The 26,747-nt window shown below is 44.3% G+C and overlaps 1 protein-coding gene across 1 annotated transcript; it reads left to right on the top strand.

The window, feature by feature from the left end:
- Positions 1 to 534: 534 nt before the first annotated feature.
- On the top strand, positions 535 to 2,883 carry LOC147606225 (BTB/POZ domain-containing protein At1g01640-like). Its single transcript, XM_086792475.1, has 3 exons — positions 535 to 1,051; positions 1,768 to 1,941; positions 2,268 to 2,883. Exons 1-3 carry the CDS (start codon positions 815 to 817, stop codon positions 2,742 to 2,744), a joined length of 888 nt encoding a protein of 295 aa, XP_086648601.1. The 5' UTR covers positions 535 to 814; the 3' UTR covers positions 2,745 to 2,883.
- Positions 2,884 to 26,747: the final 23,864 nt, after the last annotated feature.

Below are 26,747 nucleotides of genomic sequence, written 5' to 3'. Positions count from 1 at the left end.
AACAAACTATATTATTAGGAACTATATTTCTATATCTTCCATTTCAAACTATATTTCTATATCTTCCATTATTAGGAACTATATTTCTATATCTTCCATTTCAAACAAACAAAGAGGAAAACTTAACTAGGTCCTTTATGTGGGAGGGTTTCTACAACAATAGAAGGTGAAGGACCCAATTATATAATGTCCCCATATGAGAGGTCAAGACCCAAATAATGATGACATTATGAGACCCACCAAACTAAGGTACTTTTTTAAAAAAATGGCGACTACCAACATACTCCGTGAGGACCCTTCATACCCTCTACAATGTGAGGGCAAGGTAACAATCGGGTGTCTAGCCGGGGATTGGACCTAGTTCCTCCAGGTTACAAGCCACCCCCTTTAACCACTAGAACAAGCCCAGATGTTACTCCTTTAACCACCACTAGAACTTAGGTACTTTTAAAAAAAATGGAATGATTTTTTCAAGCTGAAGGCCCTTAATAGAAAAAAAAAATGTAATGATTTTTACTCACACTAGGGGTGAGCTCTATACAGGCATCTCTCCCCACAAAGGTATAAACAACCAGAGAAGACAGGCTGTGGGCTGCCTGTATGTGGCCATTCTGCGAGCACCATCTCGCTCGTCGCATGTACCCAATAATAGCAGATACCCAATGGCTTCTGCGCTCAAGAGGGCTTCTTCCCTCTTCCTTGTACGCGGCGTATCCACATGCTCTCCAAAACGCAGGAGCACTGACTTGGTAACTGGTAAGCCTCGAAAGCTCTCTCAGATTTGCTTGTCTTTGGGCGGTTTCTGGTGGACAGCATGGACTGCTGCCTGTGTGACCAGTCAACCCACCTCTTCCGACCGCGCAACAGCATCTGCATGCGCTGCTTCGAAGGTGCCAAGGAGATTCTTGAATTCGCCAGCAGATTGGACACCGAGGAGGAGGAGGAGGAGAAGGAGGACAAGGCTGTCCAGCCGCCCACCTCCCAATCTGAACCCCGCAAGAGTGATAAGCGAACTGCCTCCAAGCCGCCCAACAAGCCAGTGCAAACCAAGGTACACTTACCTGCAGTTCACCTTAGCGCTCTAATTTCAATCCCCACTGTGTTTCTTTGTCTTTCTCTTTCTCACCATATCCTAGGCATTTGCATTGCTATGTCACCATAGCAGCACCGACATTTGCATTGCTATGTCACCATAGCATACTTGTATCTCACCATAGCAGCACCGACATTTACATTGCTATGTCACCATCGCATAGACATTCGCACTCGTGTATCACCATAGCATAGACATTTGCATCGTATGTATTAGTCAATACATTCGGCGTTTGACGGTGTTGATACATGCATGTGCTTTTGGGTGGTCACATCATGTATTGCAATTCTGCCCCCATCGGTTGCAGAGAAACTTAGCTTTGAGCTGACCCACAGTATCAGCAGCCTGGCGACTTTGCAAAATACACTCGACCAAGACCTCTCTAGTCAAGTCAAGCAGCCGGCGCATTATAGCCCCTCTCGTGACCCTAACAGACACCCAATAGTTAGTTACGCTAGAAGGTGCGAAATTAATTGGAGCAGGAGCGGCCACCATGGCCTCAGCAGGAGCAGTAGCATATGTGTCTATGCATGCTTGATAGTGACTGCATACATGTATGATGTGCTTGTGTGCATACATACCATACATTTGTATTTGTACTCGTATGATGTATTCGTGCATGAAAATAGCTCTCTAAGCTAATCAACTTCTTATACCATTGTTACTAAACACAGGGTCTGGCTGATGCAATAAAGCACATCAAACAATTGGAGCAAGCTGTGGTCACAGCATCCAAGCAGATCAATTATTTGGGAGCTTTGGGCGAAGCTTTTGTAGAAGGATATCATGCAGATTTGGAGCTTGCCACTGAGGATGGTCTCTCTGTACAAGTTCATAGGGTGATCATGGTAAGCAAAGCGTCAGAAGAGTTTAGTCTCATCTGGCATTATGGCAAAGTCTTGTAGAAACTTGAGCTAATGTTTGTGAATCCAAACACTTAGATTATGCATCTTCTAGCAAAGTCCTTACATCATGCTAATTTGTCAAGTTCTCACACTATGGTAACAGTTGATTGAAAATCATGAGTTGATGGATGGGATGCCATCTGTGGTCTAATTGATGCTTTTTAGTCTTGCAATTAGCGGTTAATGCAGGTGCAGCTATTGGGTAGTAATTTCCAGGTTTGTGCAAGACCATATCATACAACTGATGGAAATAGGCTGTTTAATTGCAGGCCACTAGATCTTCAGTTTTCAGGACAATGCTGGAGATGGATGCTTACAAGGAGGCCAAAAACTCAAGAATTCGCATTCCAGAGATTACTCACGTTGAACTGAAGCACCTGGTGGAGTTTATGTATACCGGGCAATTAACACTGGCAGCATTACAAGACCACTCCCCGGGATTAATGCTAACTGCCGACAAATATGACATCCCGTTACTGGTTGAGATTTGTGAGGCCTATCTCATAGACACCATGAGCAGCAAGAATGCTCTCGAGGTTTTAGAGGTTGCAACCAGATTGAGCTCTGCTACTGCCTTGAAGGAAGCAGCAATGAGCACAATTGTGCTCAATTATGAGTCGGTGTTGTTCTCTCGGGAATATGAGGACTTCGCCATGAAGAACCCACTACTGGCTGTTAGAGTATCCCAGTCAGTCATGCAACAGCTCAAGTCCAGGCTCTTTCTGAAGCCTGCTAATGCCCAATGACAAACAGTGTTCCTTCTCTCTTCACTTGGCGATCACCCATCCATACAACTTGTCATTAAAAGCTGTCCCTTTGGATTCTACCCCCATAAATCATTCCATTCTGTTTTTTTAAAGAATAAAAAAGAGGAGCATTTGCACTGGGACCGTATTTCAACCTTGTCCAGGAGACCTGAAAAGGGAAACACTGAAGTAGAGTGAGATATTAGAAGAATGTTTTTTGAGGTGCAAAATCAAGAAATAACGTTCAATCATGCGTGATATATTCATTCTTTAGTGGTCTAAAATAGTGAATAAAATACATCATGGATTCATTTATTTGACACCAAAAGCGAGAATTTGAAGAGCATGTACCCATGTGATGAGCAGCAGTTGCATAAGGAGAGTGGAAGTATTACTTCTAATGGTTAAACTATTCATTGTGCATTTTGGCCGAAGGTGGCCAAATGACTCACTAATGGAGCTAGAACTGGCCAATCCACTATTGTTTTGAAAATGGCAAAAAGAAGAAGCGGATCTGAGCGCCACATCACCATGCCACGATGTAGGGTTAGTCACATTCCAGCAGTTCACAGGACCACTTGGATTGGCAAGGACTATGTTAAAAGACAAGGTCATAAAATTATTGTGTTCCAGTTGGAGCTTGAGAAAGCTCTGGTGTTTCATGATATGGTCACTTCTATAATCTTGTCTTGCTAGTAACTTTACAAGCTACTTCTCACCTTTTGATATATAGATTGATAGTGGGATATCTTCTACTTTGAAAGTTTGTGAGGTTTGCCTACTAGACCCCTTGCTATTTGAGTTGGTTGCCCATCAGGTAATAGTGAGAAGGAAGCTCTTCAGAGAGAAATAAGAATGAGAAAGAATAAAGTTCTTTGTGTGATGGAGATCTCAATTCCCTTTGTTGTTGATAACAATGTTGTTTCTTGAAAAAGTTGCTAATGCAAATAGTAGTATAAGAGATCTTAAAATGTTTATGTTGGTCACCTTTGTATTAATTTCAAAATGTAATATTTTAACATCTACAAATTAGTGTCCATAAGGACTAATTAGACTCTTCCAAGAGCCAGAACTAAGTGGTGTGCTAGACTAGTACAATGTAATGGAGTTAGTGGTCGGATGGTTGATGTGTTTCATGCCATGCTAGTGTGTTTGCTTGCTTTTGGCTATTTTGAGGTGTCTTCTTCTCCAAAACATGCATGTTCAAGGAAGAATGATATTTGGTATTAGAGCCCACGATAGGGTTTTGGGCTCGTGAAAATCTATGTTTAGCATGGGTGTTCACTAAATTGGAAACTCTTGCATAAGGGGAACAAGGAGTAGAGAGAACCTCGCGTCCACCGATGGTGTCATCCCAAAAGAGCTATGCAAATGGGGTAAGGAGCACCGAGGAAAAGACATATGGAAAGCTGAATCTCAACCTCAAAACCTTCATGTATGCAAGGAATAGGGGAGAGTTGGGGATGGAGAAAGAGAGGGAAAAGGAGAAAACTCGAGAAGGAACCCCAAGCCCACACACAAGCATCAAAGAGAAAGCAAGCAAGCACAAAAGCTATCACCACAAGAGCACAAGAAGACTTAGAATCAATTGTGAAAATGGGATAATGTGCTTTCTCATCATTCAAAATTTCTTATATACATGGCCTCATATTTACAAGGGCCTAGTCATCATGCGGGGGCCCAAAAGCTAGTTAAGCTAGTACCTAGGCTATGTATATTTACAAGTGCTTGGTCATTGCTTGAGGGTCCAAAAGCTAGTTAAGCTATGTATCTAGGCTGTGTATACAAATTCCATCTTACCTAGCTTGATGAATAAGCTTTGTAATGACCACAACCTCGAATACGTCTTGGATTCCTATAGGTGAATGTGCACTCAAATCATCCGATGTTTCCTTCACATAATCATTGCAACCTTCATCTACATGTGAAGTAAAATCCTCGTACCACTTAACAAGACCATAAACATCTATATGATGGACTTTCTTCAATTGACACAAGCAACCATTCTTCCAAATTGACTCCAATTTTTCTTAGACTAATGTTCACACTTTTGCTACCATAAAACACTTATAAAAGCATATAACTTAAGCTTTCTAATATCTGATGATGATATGAATTGATGAGATAAGGGTTAATATCTAACGATGATATGAATTGATGAGACAAGGGTATCCAAGCCTCCTTGAATCATTGCTTTAAGACCTCATACCTACTCATACTATTGTTGATGTACATCTTCGATCAAATCTACTTATTGCATGCAAAACCAAAGCTTTCTCAATCAATGCAAATCAAACCTTGCATAAATAACATATTTATAAAGATCCAAACCACAAAATCCATGCATGATGAATCATCAATCCCCTACACAGTGCTTTTCCAAATATTATGGCCCCTCCCCCCCCAATCATGATTTTTTGCTGACACTCTTGACCTTGGGGATCTAGTGTAATTATATAGCCAAACGTAGATGATCCAAATAGTTCAACAATGCACGAAGTTAACAAAGATCCATGATAATATGTGATGATGACAATGATTGAAGAGGATTATGATAGTATGGTCCAAAGGGATAATCCTTTTTTTAACCTCAATTAGTGTAATGAAAATCATGTCATTTCATCCAACAACCAAAAATTTTCCAAAAGCCTACATCTTAAAGTCATCAGGTGTTGCGCATGGATGTCATATCCCATCAAGGTATCCCATCATGGCACAATGTTGCCAGTTATGATTGAGCTCACACTAGTGAGCAGGGAGGGATTATAGAACATGGCTAAGAACACCAAATTGAATAATTCACACTTAATGGATTTGTTGTTGTATTTATATGGTTGTGGCCGCCTTTCTCAGCATGTAGGAAGGTGGAAGTAGAAGTAGCCATTGCAAACAAGGGGTGGATGTGTCGGCATCTCAAATGAGGTAAAAACCTCATGGAAGCCTTTAGCATACAACTTGCATGGGTTTGGCTAGGCTGAGAGTGAAAAGTGAGGAAATGGAAGGAGGGGGCCCATATTTATAACCCTATGAAGAAGACACGGCCGTTGGCAAGTTCAAGGAACAGGCGTGTGACTGTAAGTGTACGGGTGTGGCAACTCAGACCGCGAGCAAATGGGCATGGCAAGATGAGCGAACGGCTGTAGTAGCAAGTTGAGTGAATGGCCCCAGGCTCACGAGACTAGTTGGAACGGCCGTGGGCTTTTGAATAGGGAGTCGACACGGCCGTGAGAATGTGTGGGAGAGGGAACAACCGTTCCAAACTGGGAACGTCCGTGGGGGCAAGTCAGACTATGAGAAGGGATCGGCCGTGTAAAACTTGAAATGGCCACACGGGCTTTTTGGTTGAGGAAGGAACGGCCTGTGACACTTAGAATTCTGAGAAAGGAACGGCCGTGGCACCCTCACCCTTTTTTGGTGTGTACCTGTCACACAGGTTTTGTACACAGAGAGGCTATGCTACCAGCACCCCATTGCGGGTTTCATACTGACCGCATGCCCAGTTCACCAAAGAAAGGAGTTTATGCCAATTAGGTAATGGCGAAGTAGGGGGTAGCACTTCCTAATGAGATTCCAATGTGGGTGTCACATAGGACTTTTTGCTTCCCTTTGTCTTGAGTAACCTTGACTACAGATGTTGCCTTGGGTTCCCCTTGTTTAGGTGACTGAGGTGTGACACGAGGTAGGAGCTTAGGTTGGAGAGGTTTGGGGATCCATAGGGTATGATTGCCTTCATAGTAATGTTGAGCGAGGAGAAGAGATTTTGGGATCCACCGAGGGTTGAGTGCATGGGTTTAGGGTTCGGACGAGGTTCAGAATGCCTAGGAGAGCGTGTAGGTTTGCTCAATCTTGTACCCTGTAGGCTTGAGGTTGGCGAATGGGGGGCCTACATTGGGTACGAGAAACTCTAGATGCCTATTGGTGAGGGAGATGGTGGGACCTTTTGGGGATCCACAATGGAGATGCCCCCTCATAGTAGCCTTGTCCGGCAAGAAGTTGCTTGGGCACCCACCAGTGGTGAGATATCAAACCCAATGAAGATTTGTTCAGTACAGTTAGTAGTGTTAGATTGGTTAGTGTGATGCATTAGGGCAACTGCTTGTGATTTACCCATGTGAGAGCATGCTGCCCCTGTGTGTGGTGGTGGTGTGGGTGTGAGAGGCGTCGATGTGGATGGCATGTTAAGCGGCCTGTTTTTGGGGGAACATAGTGATAAGGGTGAGGTGTTAGGGTACTTGTGGGTGGTGGAAATGGGGGTTCTTGGCATGGGGAAGCGACGGGAATTGGCTCTTCATCTGTCATTGGAATGGTAACATGGCCAAAAGCCAATTGTAGGGTGGTCATCCGTGCATCCCAGTCGATGTTGCATCTGTTATGGCTCATCTATCCCTTGCCAAGGCAGATCTCTTCATGCATAGTTCCTGCAGGCATCACATAAAACTTCCCTTCTAAGGGATTATTTCCAATGTGGAACAAAAGTGTGACTGTGCCAATGCAATGAATATGCTATGAGGCAACCGTGGTGACAACGGCAGGGGTTTCTTTCAATGTGGGTTCCCAAAGGGAACACCGTGTTTCATAAGACAATAAATTGTAACTAGCCCCTGTATCAACAAGAGCTAATTTTTGGACAAAGCTCGTTGGTGTGGCCTATAACCGAGCTGGCTTCACCTCCGAGTCTTCTTCTTCTTCTAAGTCAACTACTTGTTGGGCCATGTTGACCATGATATGCTTTTGCTTTAGCTTGGCTTGCCTCACTTTGGCCTCTTCTTGCGTAATTTTTTTCATATCCTCATGGTCTTGTTTTCATTATTTTTTTTATCATGGAAGATGGCTTTCAAGGTGGCCTCGATGAGAGGGCCATAGTAGCATTTAAGTTTGCTACCATTGAAGTAACCAACCATCTCGACACCATCAAGTGTTTCAATGTGCACGGCGCCTTGGGGTGTGATCTCAGAGACTAGGAAAGGCCCTAAGCCCCTGAGCTTGAGCTTTTTCTTGTGCATTTTGGTGTTGAATAAGAGGACCATGTCACCCTTATTCATATGTTTGTCCTTGAGCTAATCATCAAACCATTTTTTACCTAAGCTTCTCTACAATCATGTTGTAGACTGCAAAGAGGCGAGTTTCATCAAGCTATTCAAGTTCGAACAAGCGACAACTTAAAGCATTTTCAGTGAGTTTTTTGTGCATTGCAACACACGTAAGCTTGGGACTAAGAACTCCATGTGCATTGCAACACACGTAAGCTTGGGACTAAGAACTCCATGGGCATTACTGCTTTAGTGCCATAGGTTAAATTGAAGGGGGTAGCGTTAGTTTGCTGCCTTATATGAAGGTCTATAAGCCCAAAGTATAGCTGGCAACTTCTGTTCCCAATCATTTGCGGGCTAGTCGCCACACTGTTTTGGTGAGAATGGCACATAGGATTTTGTTTATGCTTTTGGCTTGGCCATTAGCTTGATAGTAAAGGAAGGACTTCCTGCGGGTGACAAGAAACTCTTGCAAGAGGAATTTGATTACCTCGTTGATGAAATGCATACCATTGTCACTGACAAGCTCGAGAGGACAACCGAAGCGTGTAAAATAGACTCATAGAGAAATTTAGCCATCAATCGAGCATCAGCAGCATTGCGGGTTGCATGAGCTTCTACCCAGTTGGTGTAGTAGCCGTGGTGGCAGCAATTATATATCTGGCTTGAGTGTATTTGGCTGCTGGACTGATGGGTCCTACGAAGTCTATGCCCCATTTTTCAAATGGTTGTAAGGACACAATGGGGTTCAGGGGCATATGATCCTTGAAACAAGGGATTTCTATGCGTTGGTATTCATCACATTGTTTAACATACTCAGCAGCGTCAGCCATTAAGGTGGGCCACCATAACCCAGCTCTGAGAACCTTACGAGCAGTGATGTCTGTTGCAAAGTGCCCACCAGCACAGGAAGAGTGAGCCTGCTCAAGGAGGAAGACATACTCGTCTTCTCTAACATAATGTCTTAGGATTTTGTCCTTGCCCTGCTTGTAAAGTTGACCTGCAAATAAGTTGGTAACACTTTTTTATTAAACAATGGACATGGTCCTTTGGAGGAGAGGATCAACTAGTAAGCCATTGAGGGCTAAGAAGTGAGCCACTTCTTCGCCCCATTCAGGAATTAAGCAAAGTTGGAACAGGGCGATGTCTGGTAAATCATCGTCTACTCCCACTGGCTGTTCGCCATTCGGTGTCCTTGACATGTGGTCTGCAAGAACATGTTGAGAGCCTTTTCTCACCGTAATGGTGAAATTAAACTCTAGCAAGATAAGCAGCCACCTCGTGATTCTACCTGTCATACAGGGCTTATTAACTAGGTACAAGAGGGCTTGATGGTCTATGAAGACGATAAACTTGGTCGCCAAAAGATAATGGCGAAACTTCTTAACCATATAAACCATAGCTAATCCTTCTCTCTCAGTTATGGTGTAATTTCTCTCAACTTCGTTGAGTTGGCGGCTAGCAAAACTGATGGGGAAGTCCATCTTGTGTTCATCGGGTTGGGCCAGCACGCATCCTATAGCAAATGCTGAGGCATCAATATGGACATGGAAGATGCGATCCCAGTTGGGGGAGCTAACGATTGGAGCACTTGCCAAGGCTTTTTTAGTGTAAGCTCTGTGGCATTCTTCTTCTTTTTTAGTGTAGTGTAAGCTCTGTGGCATTCTTCTATCCACTCAAAAAATATAAGGAGTCCGTAAAGGGGTCTAGCAATATCTACATACATAAAAATGAATTGCCGATAATAGCCACATGTCCCATAAAGCGCTGGACACCCTTGAAGTTGGTAGGTGAGGGCAGCTTGAGAATAAGCCGCACCTTGCTGTCTCGTCAGTTGATATTCCTTGTCTGGAGACAATGTGTCCCAAGATCACTCCATGTCAAACCCAAAATTGGCATTTAAGAGGGTTCAACGAGGTGCGGTATAGTTTGCATTGCTCTAGCACCTTGCGCAAACATGTAAAGTGCTCCTTCCAGGAAGAATTGAATCATAGGTCATCCATGAAGACTTCCAAGAATTTTTGGAGATATTCCTTGTAAGCCGTACACATTAAGCGTTGGAAGGTTTTGGGGGCATTGGTCAACCCAAAGGGCATGACTCTATATGCGTATGTACCCCATTTAGCGAAAGCAGTTTTGTGTTGGTCCTTGGGATCAATCAACACCTCGTTGTATCTTGAGAACCCATCTAGGAAGCTGTAAGCGTCCTTTCCAAGTACTCTCTCTAGCACATGTTCAGTGAATGGTAAAGGATAGTGATCCCTTATAGTGGTGGCATTGACCTTTTTAAGGTCAACGCACACCCTGACCTTTCCGTTTTTCTTGGGCACTATCATGATCGATGATACCCACTCTGTATGTTTAATTTCATAGATGAATCCAACATCGATAAGTCTTTCAATCTCTTCGCGGACCATCTTGGAGTATTTGGGGTTCATTAGGTAAGCTCGTTGTTTGACTGGCCTAGCTCCATCAACCATGGGAATGGTGTGCCGGACCACTTCTAGGGATACACCCTTCATATCAGTGTAATTCCAGAAGTAGTCCTGGAATTCAGTTAAGAGAGCGATAAGCTTGGCTTCTTCTTCCCTTGAAAGATCTTCTACAACAAATATGGACCTCGGTTCTTCACGTGGGCCTGCTAAGTTCACTTCCTTAACCTTGGTTGGATCGTCATCATATGAGGTCCCAAGTTTACCACTATTAGATCTTTGAGCCGAATTGTATTGAATAAATCGATCAGCCATTTGAAAGGTCTTAAAGTGCTTGGGCACCTTCCGTGTTTCTTCGACTTTATCACTTTCCTTGTCAATAAGCCTTTTGGCTTCTTTTTTTGCAAGTGCTAACTTTTTGTTGTGTGCAGAGCGGCAAAGCTTTTCAGGGGCTGGTTCTGGTTGAATGGGTTTAAATGGCTATGGGACATTAACTGTTTGCAAACTCTTTTTGCCACATTTCATTGCTTCCACAGCACCCACCCATATAATTCAACCAATGGGTTTTAGAGTTGTCTGGGAAGATATACCTCTCTGGCCCAGGGAACCCTTTGGGCCTGTGAGTTTTATGGGAGCGTGCACTCCTTGATGATGGCTTGGCTTGAACAACCTGCTCAAACTCTTGTGTGGCTATAGTGGGCAGATATGTTGAACTAAGCATATATAATGATGTAAGCTCTTGCCCATCCGCTGTAGCAAATCTAGTACCAGCTTTTCTAGGCAAGATGTTCAGGGTAGCGAGGATATGCATCCAGTTCTCAGAGTCTTCTAGCTTTGGAAGTGATGTGCAATCCTCACCAGTGTCTTATGGCATGTCTTGCATAGATGAACTTCAGTAGTTCATGTAGTTGTGATTGAGTCCTCTACAAATGGTCTGCCACATGGGGTGTACTTTCCATGTGTGTAGATTGATCTTAAAGGTAAGATCTTTTCTCCGAATATAGATGTGTTCAGTATCCCAATCATGGATCATCTTGGACTCTCGCATAAAGGGTCTGCCAAGGATGCAGTCATATGAAACTGGCTGATGTCCAAAATTCATTACCACAAAAGTGTGGTGGTAGGTGGTTCCTAGAATCTTAATTTTAAGATCCCTTAGTAGACCAATGGGTCTAGTGGTGGCTCCATTATCAAGTTTCACTAACAGTCAGGTGTTATCCAGGTATTTTTCCCAGCATTGTTTGGTCACACAATGCTCACTCTGGCTCCTTCATTCAAAGATTGCAGTAACTTGGTGGCCATCGCGAAAGTTATCGGCGGCGGCAAGGCTGCATTAAGTTCATCACCTTCAACGTATTGTCCAAGCTTGTTCACTCAAACAATAGGAGCCCCTTTTACCTTAAGAGGTATGTGGAATTCATCTTCCTCAGAATCATTAGAGTTGTCAGGCTCCATGGTTTTGTGCATGCCTGCCCTGAGATGCCCCTCCATCCAGTCTTTCAGGTCGTTTCATAGGCTTGGGCTTCCTTGGAGCAAGGTGCCGATAGGAATTTGGATCTGAGAAGAGAGGAAAGAAGAGAGACCTACAATGTCTCTTGGAATGGAGGTTGTCCCTTGAGGAAGGTTGGGTCTACGTTGTCTCAAGATTTTTGAGGTGTATGGGATAGGAACATGGATTTCTGCATTGGTTCCCCTATTATGTTCATCTCCCAGTTCTCTAAGATATTCTACCACCCTATCTTTTTGTTGCGGTGTAACTTCTTCTTCTGTTAACTCTTGCGGGAGTGGTTGGTCTAGAAGTTTGCAAGGATAAACCTGAGCATCATGTGCAAGTCTCTGGTTTGAGATAGACGGGCATGGTTTAAGGTAGACAATAGGAGGGTCAGCTTCTAACTGAGTTTGGCACTCGCAAACTAACTCTTGGGTGGCTTGGAGCCTTTCTTTTTCCTCAATAGGATTTGGATATTCCATAAGCTTTTTGGATAGCTGACGGGGGTCAATGGGTTCTTGGGCGCGGGCGACTGCACGTAGCATATCTTCTTCTTTGGATGAAGAAGTCGAAGGATGAGTTGTTGTGCCAGAGTCAGAACTGCTTTTCATAATCACTCAACTTTCTCCCTTCCCAACCTTGGTGGCCTTCTTTCGTGAGTGCCAAGTTATTCGGGCTTGTTCAGGGCTCTTGCTGTGCTTGGTCTTGGTTTTGATAGGTTGATGTCTCTATAGCAGCATGTGTTGTGGCCCTTTGCCTGTTTTGCAGAGCCTGGTTACTGCGTTGAGGGGGACTGCTTGAATGAAACTATCTCTAACGCTCAGTAGGTTAAGGCTGGTGCTAGGATTAGCTTCGTGAGCCTTTCTAGTTGTTCCTCATCTTAGCGGGTAGTCTTTGTACATATGGTCGATACCACATCTAATGCACACTATCCAATGCTGGGAGTCAAGGAGGAGGAGGCTGGAGCACCTACTGGGGCACTCGCTATCCTATTCCTGTTGGGACACTCATCCACTCAGTGAGGTCCACCACAATCATAACATTGTATGGGTGGTCTTTTTGTTGTTCGATTCATATCCCTGGCCTGCGATATCAGGGCTGCTAAGTACACAGGATACATTTAATAGCCCTCCGTAACATAGTGACTGAGAATTTGTGAGGGTGGGCTCATGGGCTCTTAGGTTTCATAAGTGGGAGTCTCCAAGAATTCTCCATCATTCCCATCCTCGAAGATTTCTGTCAGGGTTATTTGACAAACTGGTGCAACTCTGTGTAACGGGGGCTGTGGTGGGAGAATTGGGGGTGGTAAGGGCATGTCTAGAACCCTAAGAATTCCTCTTTAGCCCACATCTTGGACAAGTTAGGGAGCGTTGTGATGTACCCTTTGAGAAAAGAAGAAAGTTTTTTTTTAATATATATTAAGGAATGATCGTACGCTTGTGAGTGAACAGATGTACGCTCCTCAATGAGAGAAGGAACAAACGTTCACTTCTCTACTGGCACGGCGTGCGCTTCAAGGAATTTGAAATGGAACGGGCATTCGCTTCTGGTGAGAGAAGGAACGGACGTTTGGAATGAGATTGCAAAATGGAACGGGTGTTCGCTTCAAGGTGGTCAAGAAGGAATTGGCGTTCGGCATGAAGTAGATTGGAACGAGCATGGCAAGCTGATGCCGCGGGTGTTCCTTTCAAGGTTGGCACGAACGTTCGCGAGTTTATGGACTGCATAGAACGGACATGCGAGTTTATGGGCTGCATAGAACAGACATGGCAAGGTGGAAAAAGGAACTCGAATGGGCGTTCGCTCCAGAATGAGGAGTGGACGGGCATGGCAAGTCTTGGAAAGGGCGTGCAAAAGTTGGAACGGACGTGCGCTTCAGAGCATATGGCCGTGGCACTATCAAGCATGGAATTTTCAAGTTTGACTGGCCTCTTGCATGTCTCACAGCCAGTCTAGCAGTACAAAATTCTCCTAGTTTAAATGCACTTCAATGAAAGCCTCAGAACCACTGTAAAATCAAACTCAAGAAGAATCAACAATCACCTTGTGATCCTTCCCATGGAGCATGGTTTGTTTACCATGTACAACAAGGCCACAGAGCTTGGATTAGTGGAGGGTCCTTATTCCTTCCCCGGCTTCTTCTTGTAGCCGACGCTCAACATAGAAACCAAATTTGTTGGTAAGAAGGTAATGTCAAAATTTCTTTACAGCATAAACCATTGTTAACCCTTCATGCCCAATGGTGGTGTAATTGATCTCATAAACCACTGTTAACCCTTCACACTCAGTGGTGGTGTAATTCATCTCAGCCTCATCTAGTTGCCAACTTGAAAAACTAATAGGATAGTCCAATTTGTTTTCCCCTGGTTGTGCTAGGACACATCCAATTGAAAAATTAGAGGCATCAATGTATACATGAAAGATGAGATCCCAGTTAGGTGTTTGCAAGATTGGAGCACTAGCCGCCAAGGCTTTCTTTACCGCATCATAAGCTTATTTACACTCCTTGGTCCATATAAATACAATCAATATCTTGTAAAGGATGAGCTATTTCTGCATAGAAAAGAATAAACCAACAGTAGTAGCCGACATGGCCCATGAATCTCTAGACTCCCTTGTAGTTAGTTGGTGGGGATAATTTGACCTTGATTTTTCTCTCATCAGTGGAAATGCCATTTTTGGACACTATATGCCCAAGAATAACTATTTGCTTCACCTAAAATTAGCATTTGTAAGGGTTTAAGGATATGCAATAAAATCGTCACCTTTCAAACACCCTTTTTAAGCACGCTAGGTGCTCTTTCCCATACAAATGAATGCATAAAAACCCAAGAAAGATTCAAGAAATTTTCTTAAGAAGTCCTTAAAAGCAGTATTCATAAGTCTTTAAAATGTAAGCATACACACCATGCTCAGTGACAAAAGCTATTTTGGCTTCGTCCTCAGGAGCAACTGAAATTTGATTATAGCCTGAATATCCATCCAAAAATCTATAAGCCTCCTTACCCTATAACTCATTTGAGCACATGTTCTGAATATGGCCAAGGGGGGTAGTGATCCCTACGCATGGCAGCATTCACTTTCTTGAGACCAACACACACTAAGTTTTCCATTCTTCTTGGGCACAACCATAATGGGTGAGACCCATTTTGACTGTTCATTCTCATAGATGAATCCACACTCAATGAGTGTATCGATCTCTTCCTTAACAATTCTTGCATATTTGGGATTCATTCGATAGGGTGGTTTTTGGACTAGTTTGGCATCAGGTACCATGGGGATTGTGTGTTGTACCACCTCTGTAGGAACTCCCTTCATATCATGGTATGTCCACGCAAAGCTTTCCCTATACTCCTTGAGGAGAGCTACAAGTTCAGCCTTATTTAAGTCCTTGGCTATGTAGACAGGCTTAGGATCTTCTCATTGGTTAAGCCAAGTCTACTTCCTTGACCTTTGCAGGGCTGTCATAGGCTCCTCCACTCTCACTTGTGGGGTTACATTTGGCATTATCAAACACTAATTTGCATCCCCTATGGTGTATGACTTGTAATTCTTAGGTGCTAGACGCAAATCAGACTCATTTTCCTTTCCTTCGTCAGGGGTGGCCTACAATACTTAACCTTTTGTAACTCCTCTCCCCAATCGTCTATAAACTTTGAATGTAAGTCTACTGCACCCATGTCCTAGATCCATTGGGTGGTAGTTGTTCTTTCTTGCTTTCTATGATGATTCGTTGTATAGAGTTTACGTCTCCGCCATCTTCGGAGATGCTCCTTCATGTTTTGAAGTACTTTATCCCTCTCTTTAGATTGGGAATCCATATCAGATTCGGAGCCACTCCGTGCAGTTTCTTTGGATGTTGCAGGCTCTATTTTCTTGTGGTGACTAAAGAGTTGGTGTCACTTTTAGTCTCTATTTCAGACTCCTCTCACCACTATTGTGCTTGAGCTTAAGTTATCCCATGTGGACTCAAGTTCACTATAACCAATCCTCTTGGTGTATCAGAAGGTAGAGCACGAATCATTTGTAGGGGCATGACCTTAAGCTCTAGCTCCCGAGCTATTGATTGTGGGCACTATATGTATCCAGTTTAATAGCTTGTTTTTTAGCATCTTTGTAGGGTGGGTCCTTCCCTATATCGGTCTCTTCTCTACAAGTATAGCAATGTTGCAAAGGGGTCGAATGGATTATAGTATCAGATCTCTGGTCAAATAGTCCACCGCTACCCATTGGTTGTACATGACCAGTCATCAAGTCTACTCTAAGGATTGAGTCATCCAATTATAGGTAGACATGGTTTTTGGACCAATCATGGACCGTTTTAGCTTCACGCATAAAGAGTCTTCCTAACATCATTTCATAAGAATTAGGTTGCTTGGAAAAGTCCATCACAATAAACGTATGCCTCACCCGATGTTTCAACACCTCGATCTTAAGGTTGCATAAAATTCCCATTGGTTTGGTAAGAGTACTGTCAGCCATTTAAACCTCAATTTTTGACACTTCAAGCTTAGGTTTGGCCATTTTTTTCCAACATTTTATGGTGATTATACTAACTCTCTCCTGGACTATCATTCAAGGACTCCCATTACTGTGTTGGCCTTGGTAGTGACTAATAGTAATGCATTGGATTCATCACCTTCAAAGTATTAACCCAATTTATTCAATGGAATTTTGACCATTTATTTAGCATACTCATCCTTTACTTGGGTTCTTGGATGTTCTATAACTTGAGTCGTGCAAAATTCCAGAGTGGGGTTGAGTCTTGTGGGTTTCTGCAAATGGTGGTAGTCCTGTATTGAGTTCTCCATTTAAAAGAACTTTCAATGCTCTGAAGAGTTTGGGATCTCCACACAAGCGTGTAGTCACCACTTTGTTTTGCCCCCTTTTATGGAATTCTTTCTTCAATGGTCAAATGGGTTAACATTTCTGAGAATTGATCTCTGAGCTTGACCACCCACTCTAATCATGTTGAGCAGTGTGATGGCAAGACCATTTTGTTGATTTGTAACCACCACTTTCACTGGGAAATCTTTAATCCAATGATCTATGCCACAATGATTACACGTTGTAGGTGGCATGCTGGAAGATGCAACTTGTGTGATTAGTTGGTTTCTGATGGGACACTCAGAGACTCAATGTGGTCCCTGACAATGATAACATTGAAGAGGCATTCTCTTGATAGTAGAGTTGATGTCTTGATCTCTTTCTACTATGGCTAGTTGGTATATTGGTTTGAGTCCACCTCCTGCAATCGACTACATAGTAGTCCGAATAAAGCTCTATGGAGTCCTCATCAGTGACATGTGGGGCACTGTCCAAGTCAACCTCATATTTTGGACACTTTCCTCGAAACCTATTTGATTCAATGGTGCGATCCTCGGGCGTGGAGGTTGAGGTCCCAAAACTGGTGGAGGTAACGACACATTTTGTCCATTGTAAATCCCCCTTGCAATAGGTTGTTATGATGTTTACTCCGCATTAGGTTAAGGTTATTATGCCGTTTACTCCACATTAGGTTGAGGTGTTACTAGGCATTATGGCTTGTGGCTGCGATGGAGTGGGTAAAGGTAATTGCTGAGGTCTGGAAGCATTAGCAAGGGCTTGCAAATGTGTGCAGTAATGTGAATCCTCATGACCATAACTCCCACAAAAAGTATAATTTCCATTATAACATGCCCTTAGGACTACACACTCACTGGTCGAATGCCCTTGTCGACAGATTAAGCACCATTGAAGCTCTCTCTCCTTGGGTACATATGTACATTTTCTGGAGCTCTATTGGCCTTCATTCCCTCTTAGAGTGCTTTCATGAAATCTATGAAATTAATCTCCGCTAAAGTGTTACCTTAAAGCCAGGGGTTTAATTGTAGATGGGTATGTCCTGTGACTCCGAAAGCAACAAATTTAGAATCCAATGCTTTGGCTCTCTTGACCATCAAATTATCTTCTAGTTGGATGGCATTTGTTGTGGCTTCATCCCATGTTGTGATCCCTCTAATGACTAAGCCATTATAGATTGCTTCATGGGGGGCCTACCATTTTCCGAGCTAAAACCCACGAGCTCCCGAGTTAAGGTATCGCAAAAGAGGAGTCACTACTAACTTTTTGAGAAAAATCACATGATCCCACCAACATGTTTATTCAAGAAATATGGATATATTATTAAATTATGTATTTTTTGCATTCCAAGAAAGAAACATTGATATTACAAGCACAACTAAATATTAGGAGATACATCATGTGAGGGTAGCATAGAGAGAGACTGGTGGATTTAAGACACGTGAATGTAGGCATATGTGAAGGAGATCATGCCCATGTAAGAAACTCCTCTCCATGCACTTAATCAAGAAAATCAGGAAGGACAAGGAGTTCATAGGTTTGTAGAGGAGATCATCCCTAGATACATAGTAGGATAGACTTAAGTAATGTCACTGAAAAAAGCATAAGAAATAGCTTTTAAACTTATCCACTTGTAAAACTAGATCTTTATTTTTAAAACAACTGATAGTAAATCATGTTTTTTTGTAAGATTTAACCCATTAAATGCGCTCAAATGGCATTTTCTCTTTGATTTGAGTGGTTGGATGACTGTATTTGGACATTAGGTGTGAGAGTTATGGCAATTTTGAAAAGTTATCCCAAGTACTTTCGCCAGCAAAAGTACTTGGGCTTACCTTCTTTCACAAGTTATCCCAAGTAAGAAAGAACTTGGGCTTACTTTCTTTCACACCAAGTTATCCTAGTTCATGTGCATGCAGAGGAGATCTTGCTATCTTAGAGACTCCTCCTTAAGTGCTTTCCCTAAGGGGGAAGTGGAGAGAAAAAGGAGGTCATGGTAATGTAATGGAGAACATAAACATGCTAGGGACTCTTCCCTAGGTACATTACAGGTAAATAGGGAGGATATGGAGGTCATGTGTTCTTGTAGAAGAAAGAGGCCATGCCAAGAAATTCTATTGAACATGTATCCCCACTAACGTTTTTTTCTAGTATGTTGTATAATTTCTTGGATAAATATATGAATTGATGCATGTGGAAAATCATGGCTTGGCATTTTTAACTCAAAGGTTTTAGCTCGATAAATGTGCATACCCGCTTCATGGTTAAGAACATGGATGAATCTATCCAACAATTGATTATTCGAATAGCATTCATGCGGAAGGCAATGAGAGTTCAAATGCTTGAGATGGCTAATGAAATCTCTAACCGACTTCTTCTTCTCTCTCAGCTTTGTGTAGTTGTGAAGCTACACCCACCATAAGACTCCGTCACACACAAATTGCTTCAAGAACAATCTCCTAAGAGTGGTGAAGTTCAAGCATTCCTCGACCCTGAGATTCTATACCGATCCCCAACCTTACCGTCTAATGTTAGACAAAAGGCATTGGTCTTGGAAGCCTCATTTTGTTCTCCTAGGGCCTCACACACTTGATCAAATACCTCTAAATGTATCCTAAGATCACCATCTCAAATGAATTTATGAGTTAGCTTGGCTATTTGGGTAGCCTTTCCATGGCTATGTTGACCGCCATCTCTCACGAGGCGCTATGCTCTCCACTACCACTCTTCCCAGAGCCTATGCAAAAGTAACTAGGTATGTGGGTAGAGCTAGTGCTGGCATAACAGGAGCAATGTTAGGATCAAGTGGAGGTACAACACGTGGCACTATTGCATGAGGATGTATTGATCTAAACCCTGGTGGAGATAGATGTGCTACATAAGGTATGTGTCTACTAGCACCCCAATAGGTACTTTAGTCATGTGGGTATTAAGTGCAGCCGGCCTCGTAGCACGAGTTGGTGTTTCATTGGTGCACTAGAATGAGATGTGACCCCTCTAGGAATGGTAATACTAGATATGCCATGTGGCGCAGGGGGGTCCATGTGTGAAGTGGTGGTGGGTACCATGGTAACCATGGGCATGTGGCTCAAAGGTAATTTTGTGTCAGTCATAGGTGCCATAGTTAGTGGTGTAGTGCTTACCATTGGATGAGGCAGTGTACTAGCAGTGTCTTCCCACCTTGCACTCAATTGCTTACCATTGGATGAGGCAGTGTACTAGCAGTGTCTTCCCACCTTGCACTCAATTGCACTGAACTATGTGACGTTTGTTGTTCTTTCTAGAGCATTGTTTGTATTATGCTCCATGATCTTCCGTGGATGAGGCTGTGTACTAGCAGTGTCTTCTCACCTTGCACTCAATTGCACTAAACTATGTGACATTTGTTGTTCTTTCTAGAGCATTATTTGTATTATGCTCCTTAAAAATGATCTTCCGTGGCCTCTACTTGTGGTCTCGTACATGTGCGTTATACTTTGGTTGATGTGTGGTGTCATCATCAATATCAATGACCATAGCGGTCGGCTAGTCTCCTGTAAACTGCACTTTCTTTGTCACCGAGGAGGGGGGTAGGCACCTTATACATGGGTGTTCCTTTAATCGGACCACTTGGGATGGGCTTGTAGACAACTGTTCTCTAGGTTGGTCCTCTCCCTATGTGCTTGCCTTGAGAGTAAGAGATTGCCTTAGTGCTTTGCAAAATTGCATTTGCCATATCGATAGTACATGCATCATAAAGAAAAATATTGCGTCTATATCCTTCCCCTACAAGCCAGCTACTATGCTTGCTTTTTACTACGTTTGTTCTTAGGGTATTTGGACCATCATTACTTCTCTCTGTTGTTGTTATGACTGAATGCCAATGTGATATGTGCAACTCCCACGAGCTCAAGTAAGAGTCCATTACTGACATATTCCTATCCATCACATGACTATCGGGCCACCATTGACATATCAATCAAGCCTCTACTAATGCAACTTCACTGGTAGGAGCCATGTGCCACTTCTCGCACATTGCTTTGTGCTCTCCGTGAGATGTAGCACACACATACTTTGTTATATGGGCAACCATGCTTTGTTCCCAATGAAATAGGCAAGACCTCTCCCTATCTGATAGGACATTATTTTTCACATCATTGAACATATGTCAAACTACATTCCAGTTAGCCTGAGCCTTGTATACCATGAAATCAAAGAAATCTGCCTTTTCATCACTTGCAATCATTAGAAGATCTTACATGATATGTGAAAACTCTAGTTATTTATGATGTAACACACTTGACCAGTTCTAACTACCTTAATACTCTACATTGGTAATATGCTACCTTGGATCATCCACATGACGAGCCATGGTCACGCAATCTTATGTTCATCGGGGGTGTGGTCGAACTTTATCCACATGTTGCAAGTCACTAAAGTTGGTCTGTCGCATTCGATTCACCAAATCCAACCCTGAAGCGGGTCCATTGGTGGACATCTTGAAAACAAAACACTTCTCACCTGAGCGCCCTTGTCCTAGAAACCTGCTTCCGTGGTCGTAAGTGCACTCTCATTTCAGCTTAAGAAGTGCACATCCAAGCTAAATCTCTCCTTAGAAGGCCTGTGTTGGGCTACAGTGACTAACCTCCAAAACCTAAAAATCAAATTATTCATGTTTCACACTTTTCTTATCTAGATTTTAATAACACACAATTCAAACTATCTAGGCAATGTCTTCTCTGACACAGTCCAGGGAAGGTAATGCTGAAGGCTTGTGGCTTTGACCACCAATGGGGATCATACTTATGCTCCATGGAATCCATTCATGCACGTGTTCCCATGGTTGGTGAGAACTCAATTGCAATATCACTATTATATTGCCTACTAGGAATCTCAACAACCTTAATAACATCTTTGACATTCAACAAAATCTTTGTTAATATGTTTCCCTTCTTCATGCTTCAAAGGTATTCCAAAATGCTCTTACCATCTCCTCTTGCAATAGTGGATGAGATTGATGCACCGGTTTTGTTGTTATCTTGTAAAGGGCTACATAAATCTATCACATTAGACTGAGTTGGAAGTCCTATGGGCGAGGTCTACCATACTCTGAGCGACTTTTTCCGTGCAAACCTAAAAATCGAGCAAGGCATGGCAAAAGGCCTCTTATTTATAAAGAAGGCTAATATTCATCATTGCACAAGCAATTGGCACATCGTGACCTTAACTTTCCAAATAAAGTGGGTGAATCGTCTTCAAATTGGTGCAACCAGGTGTTTGTGTGCTTGTGTGTGTCCATAAGTAGATTGACAGTGGATCACCCCTCGTCTATGCACCACAAAGAGAATAGAGGAAGCACACTACAAATTAAACCCAAAAAATGGTCAAATCCAAGACAATGCTACAGGCTCGCATTCAACATAGAGATCCAATCAATAGTGGCAATACTACCTCTATCTAAAAGCCCCACACTCTCATAGAGTAGCGAGGGACAATGATGCATGACAACAATCCGCCAGATCTCTAGATCGGATATATTTTAGTACCAATCCAACCAACCAACAATAGTTTTCCCTGCCACATAAGGTGAAATGATCATTAATGTATTCCATAACAATAAAATACAAAACAAAATATTTAAAGCAAGTAGCCCAAGCATTTGGGATTACCTCCCATGGATGTGCCATAATAAAAAACCAGCCTAAGTTTGAGAGTGATGATGCACCAATAAAACTTCATAGTGGACATGATCCTCCATGATAGTGTCCCAATGCGGCTATGAGATGGAACCATGAAGAACATCTCCAAAAGGGAGATCCAAAAACACAAAATCTAGTACCCAAGTCACAGACCTCCCCTTCCTAGCATACTCAACGACCCTATGCTCTAAACCTCAACATATGCTCATAGATCTTTATGTATGTTGAATTTTTCATCCCACTTGAGAAATCCCTCCCAATAGAAATGTAGTCTCCAACAATAACAAGACACTTAGACTCGTCATCACTAAGACAAACATCCCCAAGTGCATAATCGAGCTAATACATATAATTTGTTGTTCTCTTTGAAGTACTTTTCCACTATCACCAACACTCCCTTCATTGTCATGGTAATCCACAAGAAATATTTCAAACAAGAAATTTAGAACAAAGCCAGAGATGGCACTTACCATGTAGGGATGCGTATCCTCTTAGACCTTAGCGTCATTATCATTAGTGTGGCTATCTCTATCTGATACTCCCCACATTGGCCAACACCATCTTAGAACCACAAAGATGGAGTCCATAGACACACATAAAGTTCATTAAATAACAAATGAGACAAGTGAGTTTTCATACCTCTCCCTCATGTTGTCTTTGCCCTCTTAACTACTGTTTCAACTACCCTGGGCTGGTCTTGCATAACTTTTGCATGAAGATCCTTGTCTCTCTCTAATCATTACCTTCTTGTTGTATGACTTAGAGGCACAATCATTGAGGGGTCGACATTATGGAACTCTATATGCAAGGCACGACACTATGGCCCCCTTAATGCCATTGTCACTAGCTTGTCTAGCATTAATGACTTGGTCAACTAAGCGAGCACACACCATCTAGCTAAGCCGTTATGGAAGAGGGAGAGGAAGTGTAGCCACTCTGATACCATTGTAATCACATGTACTAAAGACCCTAGCATGACCGTCTCGGATGCGATGGAGAAGGCCCCCCTTGTCACCTCCAATCTTGGTGTCCACTTCACCCAAAAAGGGTGGTAGAGGGATAGAGGAGGCCTTAGATGATTATATATATATATATTATATTATATTTTCATTTTTCAACGCCACATATATGGGATAATCAACACACAAATGGGATCAGCTAGGTAGACACGACGACGTTTCTTCCAACAACCATTTGCGTAAAAACAAATATGGCCAAGGGAGGTGTGCAGGGAGGCCTTAGATGATTATATATATATATATATATATATATAGCTCCACATATGTGAGATGATTAACACACAAGTGGGATCAGCCTGTTGACACGATGACATTTCTTCCAACAGTCATTTGCTTTAAAAACATATGGCCAACAAGGGCTGTGCCAGTGTGGCCTCCCTTGGCCATGATTGTTTTTGTGATGATAGGCAAATGCTAGCAAGAAAAATGGCAAAGCTTTAATTAGTGTAGGTAGATGCCAATGCCTCCATACCATTTGCTCAAGAAAAAAATATGGCCAAGGGAGGCCGCGCCGACACGGCCTCCCTTGGCCTTTTTTTTTATAGCAAATGCCTGCATGGCCTCCCTTGCTGGCACGGCCTCCTTTAACCTTTTTTTTAATAGAAAATGCCTACGTGGCCTCCCTTGCATGCAAGAGGGGCAAGACATTTTGTCATACATGAAGCATGTGACACGATTTACATGCTAGGATCATATTGAAAAAATATGGTCGACGTGGCTTCCCTTGGCAAATTTTTTTTAGCAAATTCTTGTGCAGCCTCCCTTGCATGCAAGAGGGGCAAGACGATTTGTTGTACATGAAGCACACGATTTTGATAACATCAAGAATATGCTTTCTACTCTTCCCATCATGATGCCCCCAGAATAGAGCCAGATTTTCTATTTGAGTCTCAGTGTTGGAAAGCATGCAGTAGGGGTAGTGCTTATGCAAAAAGGCACAAAGTAGTCATACATGAGGCATGCCTACTATATTAGCAAGACAATGAGTGAGATAGAGAGATCACAACATCATGAAGTCGAGTTGCTGATTTGGACTCTTGTGTATGCTACTAAAAGGTTGAAGTCTTATTTGATTTGCAGATCTTTTGTGGTATTTACCTCTTGTAGCCTTTTGCCCCATGTCATGAGATACCCAGATGATAACCCAAAGGTGGATTATGGCTTTTCAGGAGTTTGATATGAGTTTCATCAAAGAAGATAGTGTGACAACTCACATGGCTGATATGCTCACCTATAGAGAAATTCAGGTACAACCCAAGACTATCAAAGATGTTGAGAAGTAGAATGTACCTAGTCCCAACTTGCATGAGGAGCTGTAGGAAATTGATGGCATATTGTTTTTGAATGTCAAGAAATAGAGGTTAATAGTAATGATGAAGTTGAATACTTCATCCTGTGTTTGGGACTTGAAGAATGTAGAAAAAGAGGAGTGAAAAGGCTGATCATTAAAGGAGATGCCATGCTCATAAGGCAAGTACAGGGCTAAACCTCATTTTGTTAGACCTTGCAACGCGCTCGCTGAAGCTCTCGCCTCCCCCCTGCTCGCGCCTTCGTCCCGCCTGCTCGCACCGTCGTCCCCCCTGTCATGCCTGCCCCCCCTTTCGCACCCGTCTGCCCCCCCTTTCACGCCCGCCTGCTCCCCCTTTTGCACCCGCCTGCCCCCCCGCCCCCTTCCGCATCCGTCTGCCCCCCCCTTTCGTCCCCGTCCGCGTCCCGCCCCGTTCCCGCCTGCCCCCCTCTCGCGTCCGCCTGCCCCCCACGCCCACCTGCCCCTTTTGTGCTCGCTTGCCCCTTCGCGCCCGTCTGCCCCCCGCCTGCCCCCCTTTCGTGCTTGCCTGCTCCTGCCCCCCTCTCGTGTCTGCCTGCCCCCCCGCGCCCGCCTGCCCCTTTCGTGCCCGCCTGCCCCTTCGCACCCGTTTGCCCACTTGCCCCCCTTTCGCGCCCACCTACTTTTGCCCGCCTGCCCTCGCCCTTTCCCCGCCCCCCCCCTTCGCGCCCTTCATGCCCCCTCTCGCGCCCTTCCTCCCGCTCCCCCTCCCCCTCGCCTCCCCCCCTCTGTCATCCGCCCCTCCCCCCCTCGCTTTCGGTCTTTCCCTCCCCGCTCTGCGCTTCCCCCCCGTCCCGCTTCGCCCTCGACTCAGCTTCAGAATGCTGATGGAGGCCCCTCCTGCCCCACCTCTTAGAGGGACTCTTTCACAGCCCCCTCGCCCGCCCCTGCTGAGGATACCCCCATCAGGCTTTCTCTTTTGCCAGAAGAGGAAGCGAGCCTCGCCGCAAAGGTGGAATGCCTCCAGGCACATCCCACCATCTGCCATATAGTTGGCACCCGCCCCAGTAGAGGGGAGATCTGGGATCTTCTCCAGGCCCGCCGCCTTCTTGCAGATGTGGGCAAGATCCTGGACGTTCAGTTATTGGGCCGCGGCCATTACCAGATTGAGTTTGAGATAGCCTAGAGGGTGGCCCAGGTCCTAGCCATGAGTCTCCTTGACATCAGGGGCGCTCGGGCCTTCTTCACATTGGAAGCATGGTTTCGACCCGGCAACAGCCGAACAGGGAGAGCGCCTATTCCATGTCACAGTTTGCTTTCATGAACTTCGCCCGCGAGTACCTTCCGCTCCTCTCCAGGATAGGATCATTGTGGTGGGCTCGGTGCTTGAGACTGGCCCCACAACAGCTTCAGTGGTGGCTAGAGCAGCGGGCCTGCCTTCGGTCAAAGTTTTGGTACCTGACATCTCCTCCCTTCCGAAGGTCACTCAGTTACCTAGGATGGGGGGGATGGATCGATCAGAGAGTGGAGTTTTCAGGGCTCCCGAACCAGTGTTTCATTTGCAGGCAGGTCGGCCACCTGGCCAAAGCCTGCCCTCGCAGGAGACCCCAACCTTCACAGACCTCTGATGGCCCGTCCCACAGATGCGGCTCGGCAGGTAGCCTCTGGGACACCTGCTCAGCCCACAGAGACCTCTGATTGGCAGCCTGGACAGGGGCGCCGTAGAGGGAGACAGCCACAACAGCATGCCCTGAGACTGACGCAGCAGCAGACACAACCTCAGCATCATTGGGTTCCAGTGAGGAACAGCTTTGCTCCCCTCCAGGAGGAGACCCCAGCGCAGACTGAGGATCAGGAGATGCCAGCGCCCCCCCTTCAACTCCACCTCCACCTCCACCTCCACCCCCCCTCCCCCACCCCCCCTCCCGCCTCGCTTCCACCCTCGCCTCCTCCCGTTCCCGCTCCCGCATTTTCAGTGTCTCCTTCCCCACCCCCTCCTCCCCCTCCACGCGCCTCAGCTCCCCGACGGGAGGCACTGGCAGTGCCCTAGCGCTGCTCACTTGCAGTCCGACGGGCACTGAGCACCGACCTTGCTCGTGTACCGCAGAGGAGACCTACCATGCCAATTTGTGCTTCACGGATATCCTTTATCCACAGTCGGCTGAGTAGTCTCGCCACTAGACAGCGCTCGGAGGCTTTCGACTACTCCTTTACATGCCTATTTGGAGCGGAGGGCCCCCATGAGC

This window comes from Cibotium barometz, chromosome 58, assembly GCF_041138505.1.
Source record: "Cibotium barometz isolate CiBa-2024 chromosome 58, ASM4113850v1, whole genome shotgun sequence".
NCBI classification, from domain to species: Eukaryota; Viridiplantae; Streptophyta; class Polypodiopsida; order Cyatheales; family Cibotiaceae; genus Cibotium; species Cibotium barometz.
The sequence above is the reverse complement of the archived record's forward strand: the minus strand, read 5'-3'. Positions and strand labels throughout refer to the sequence as shown.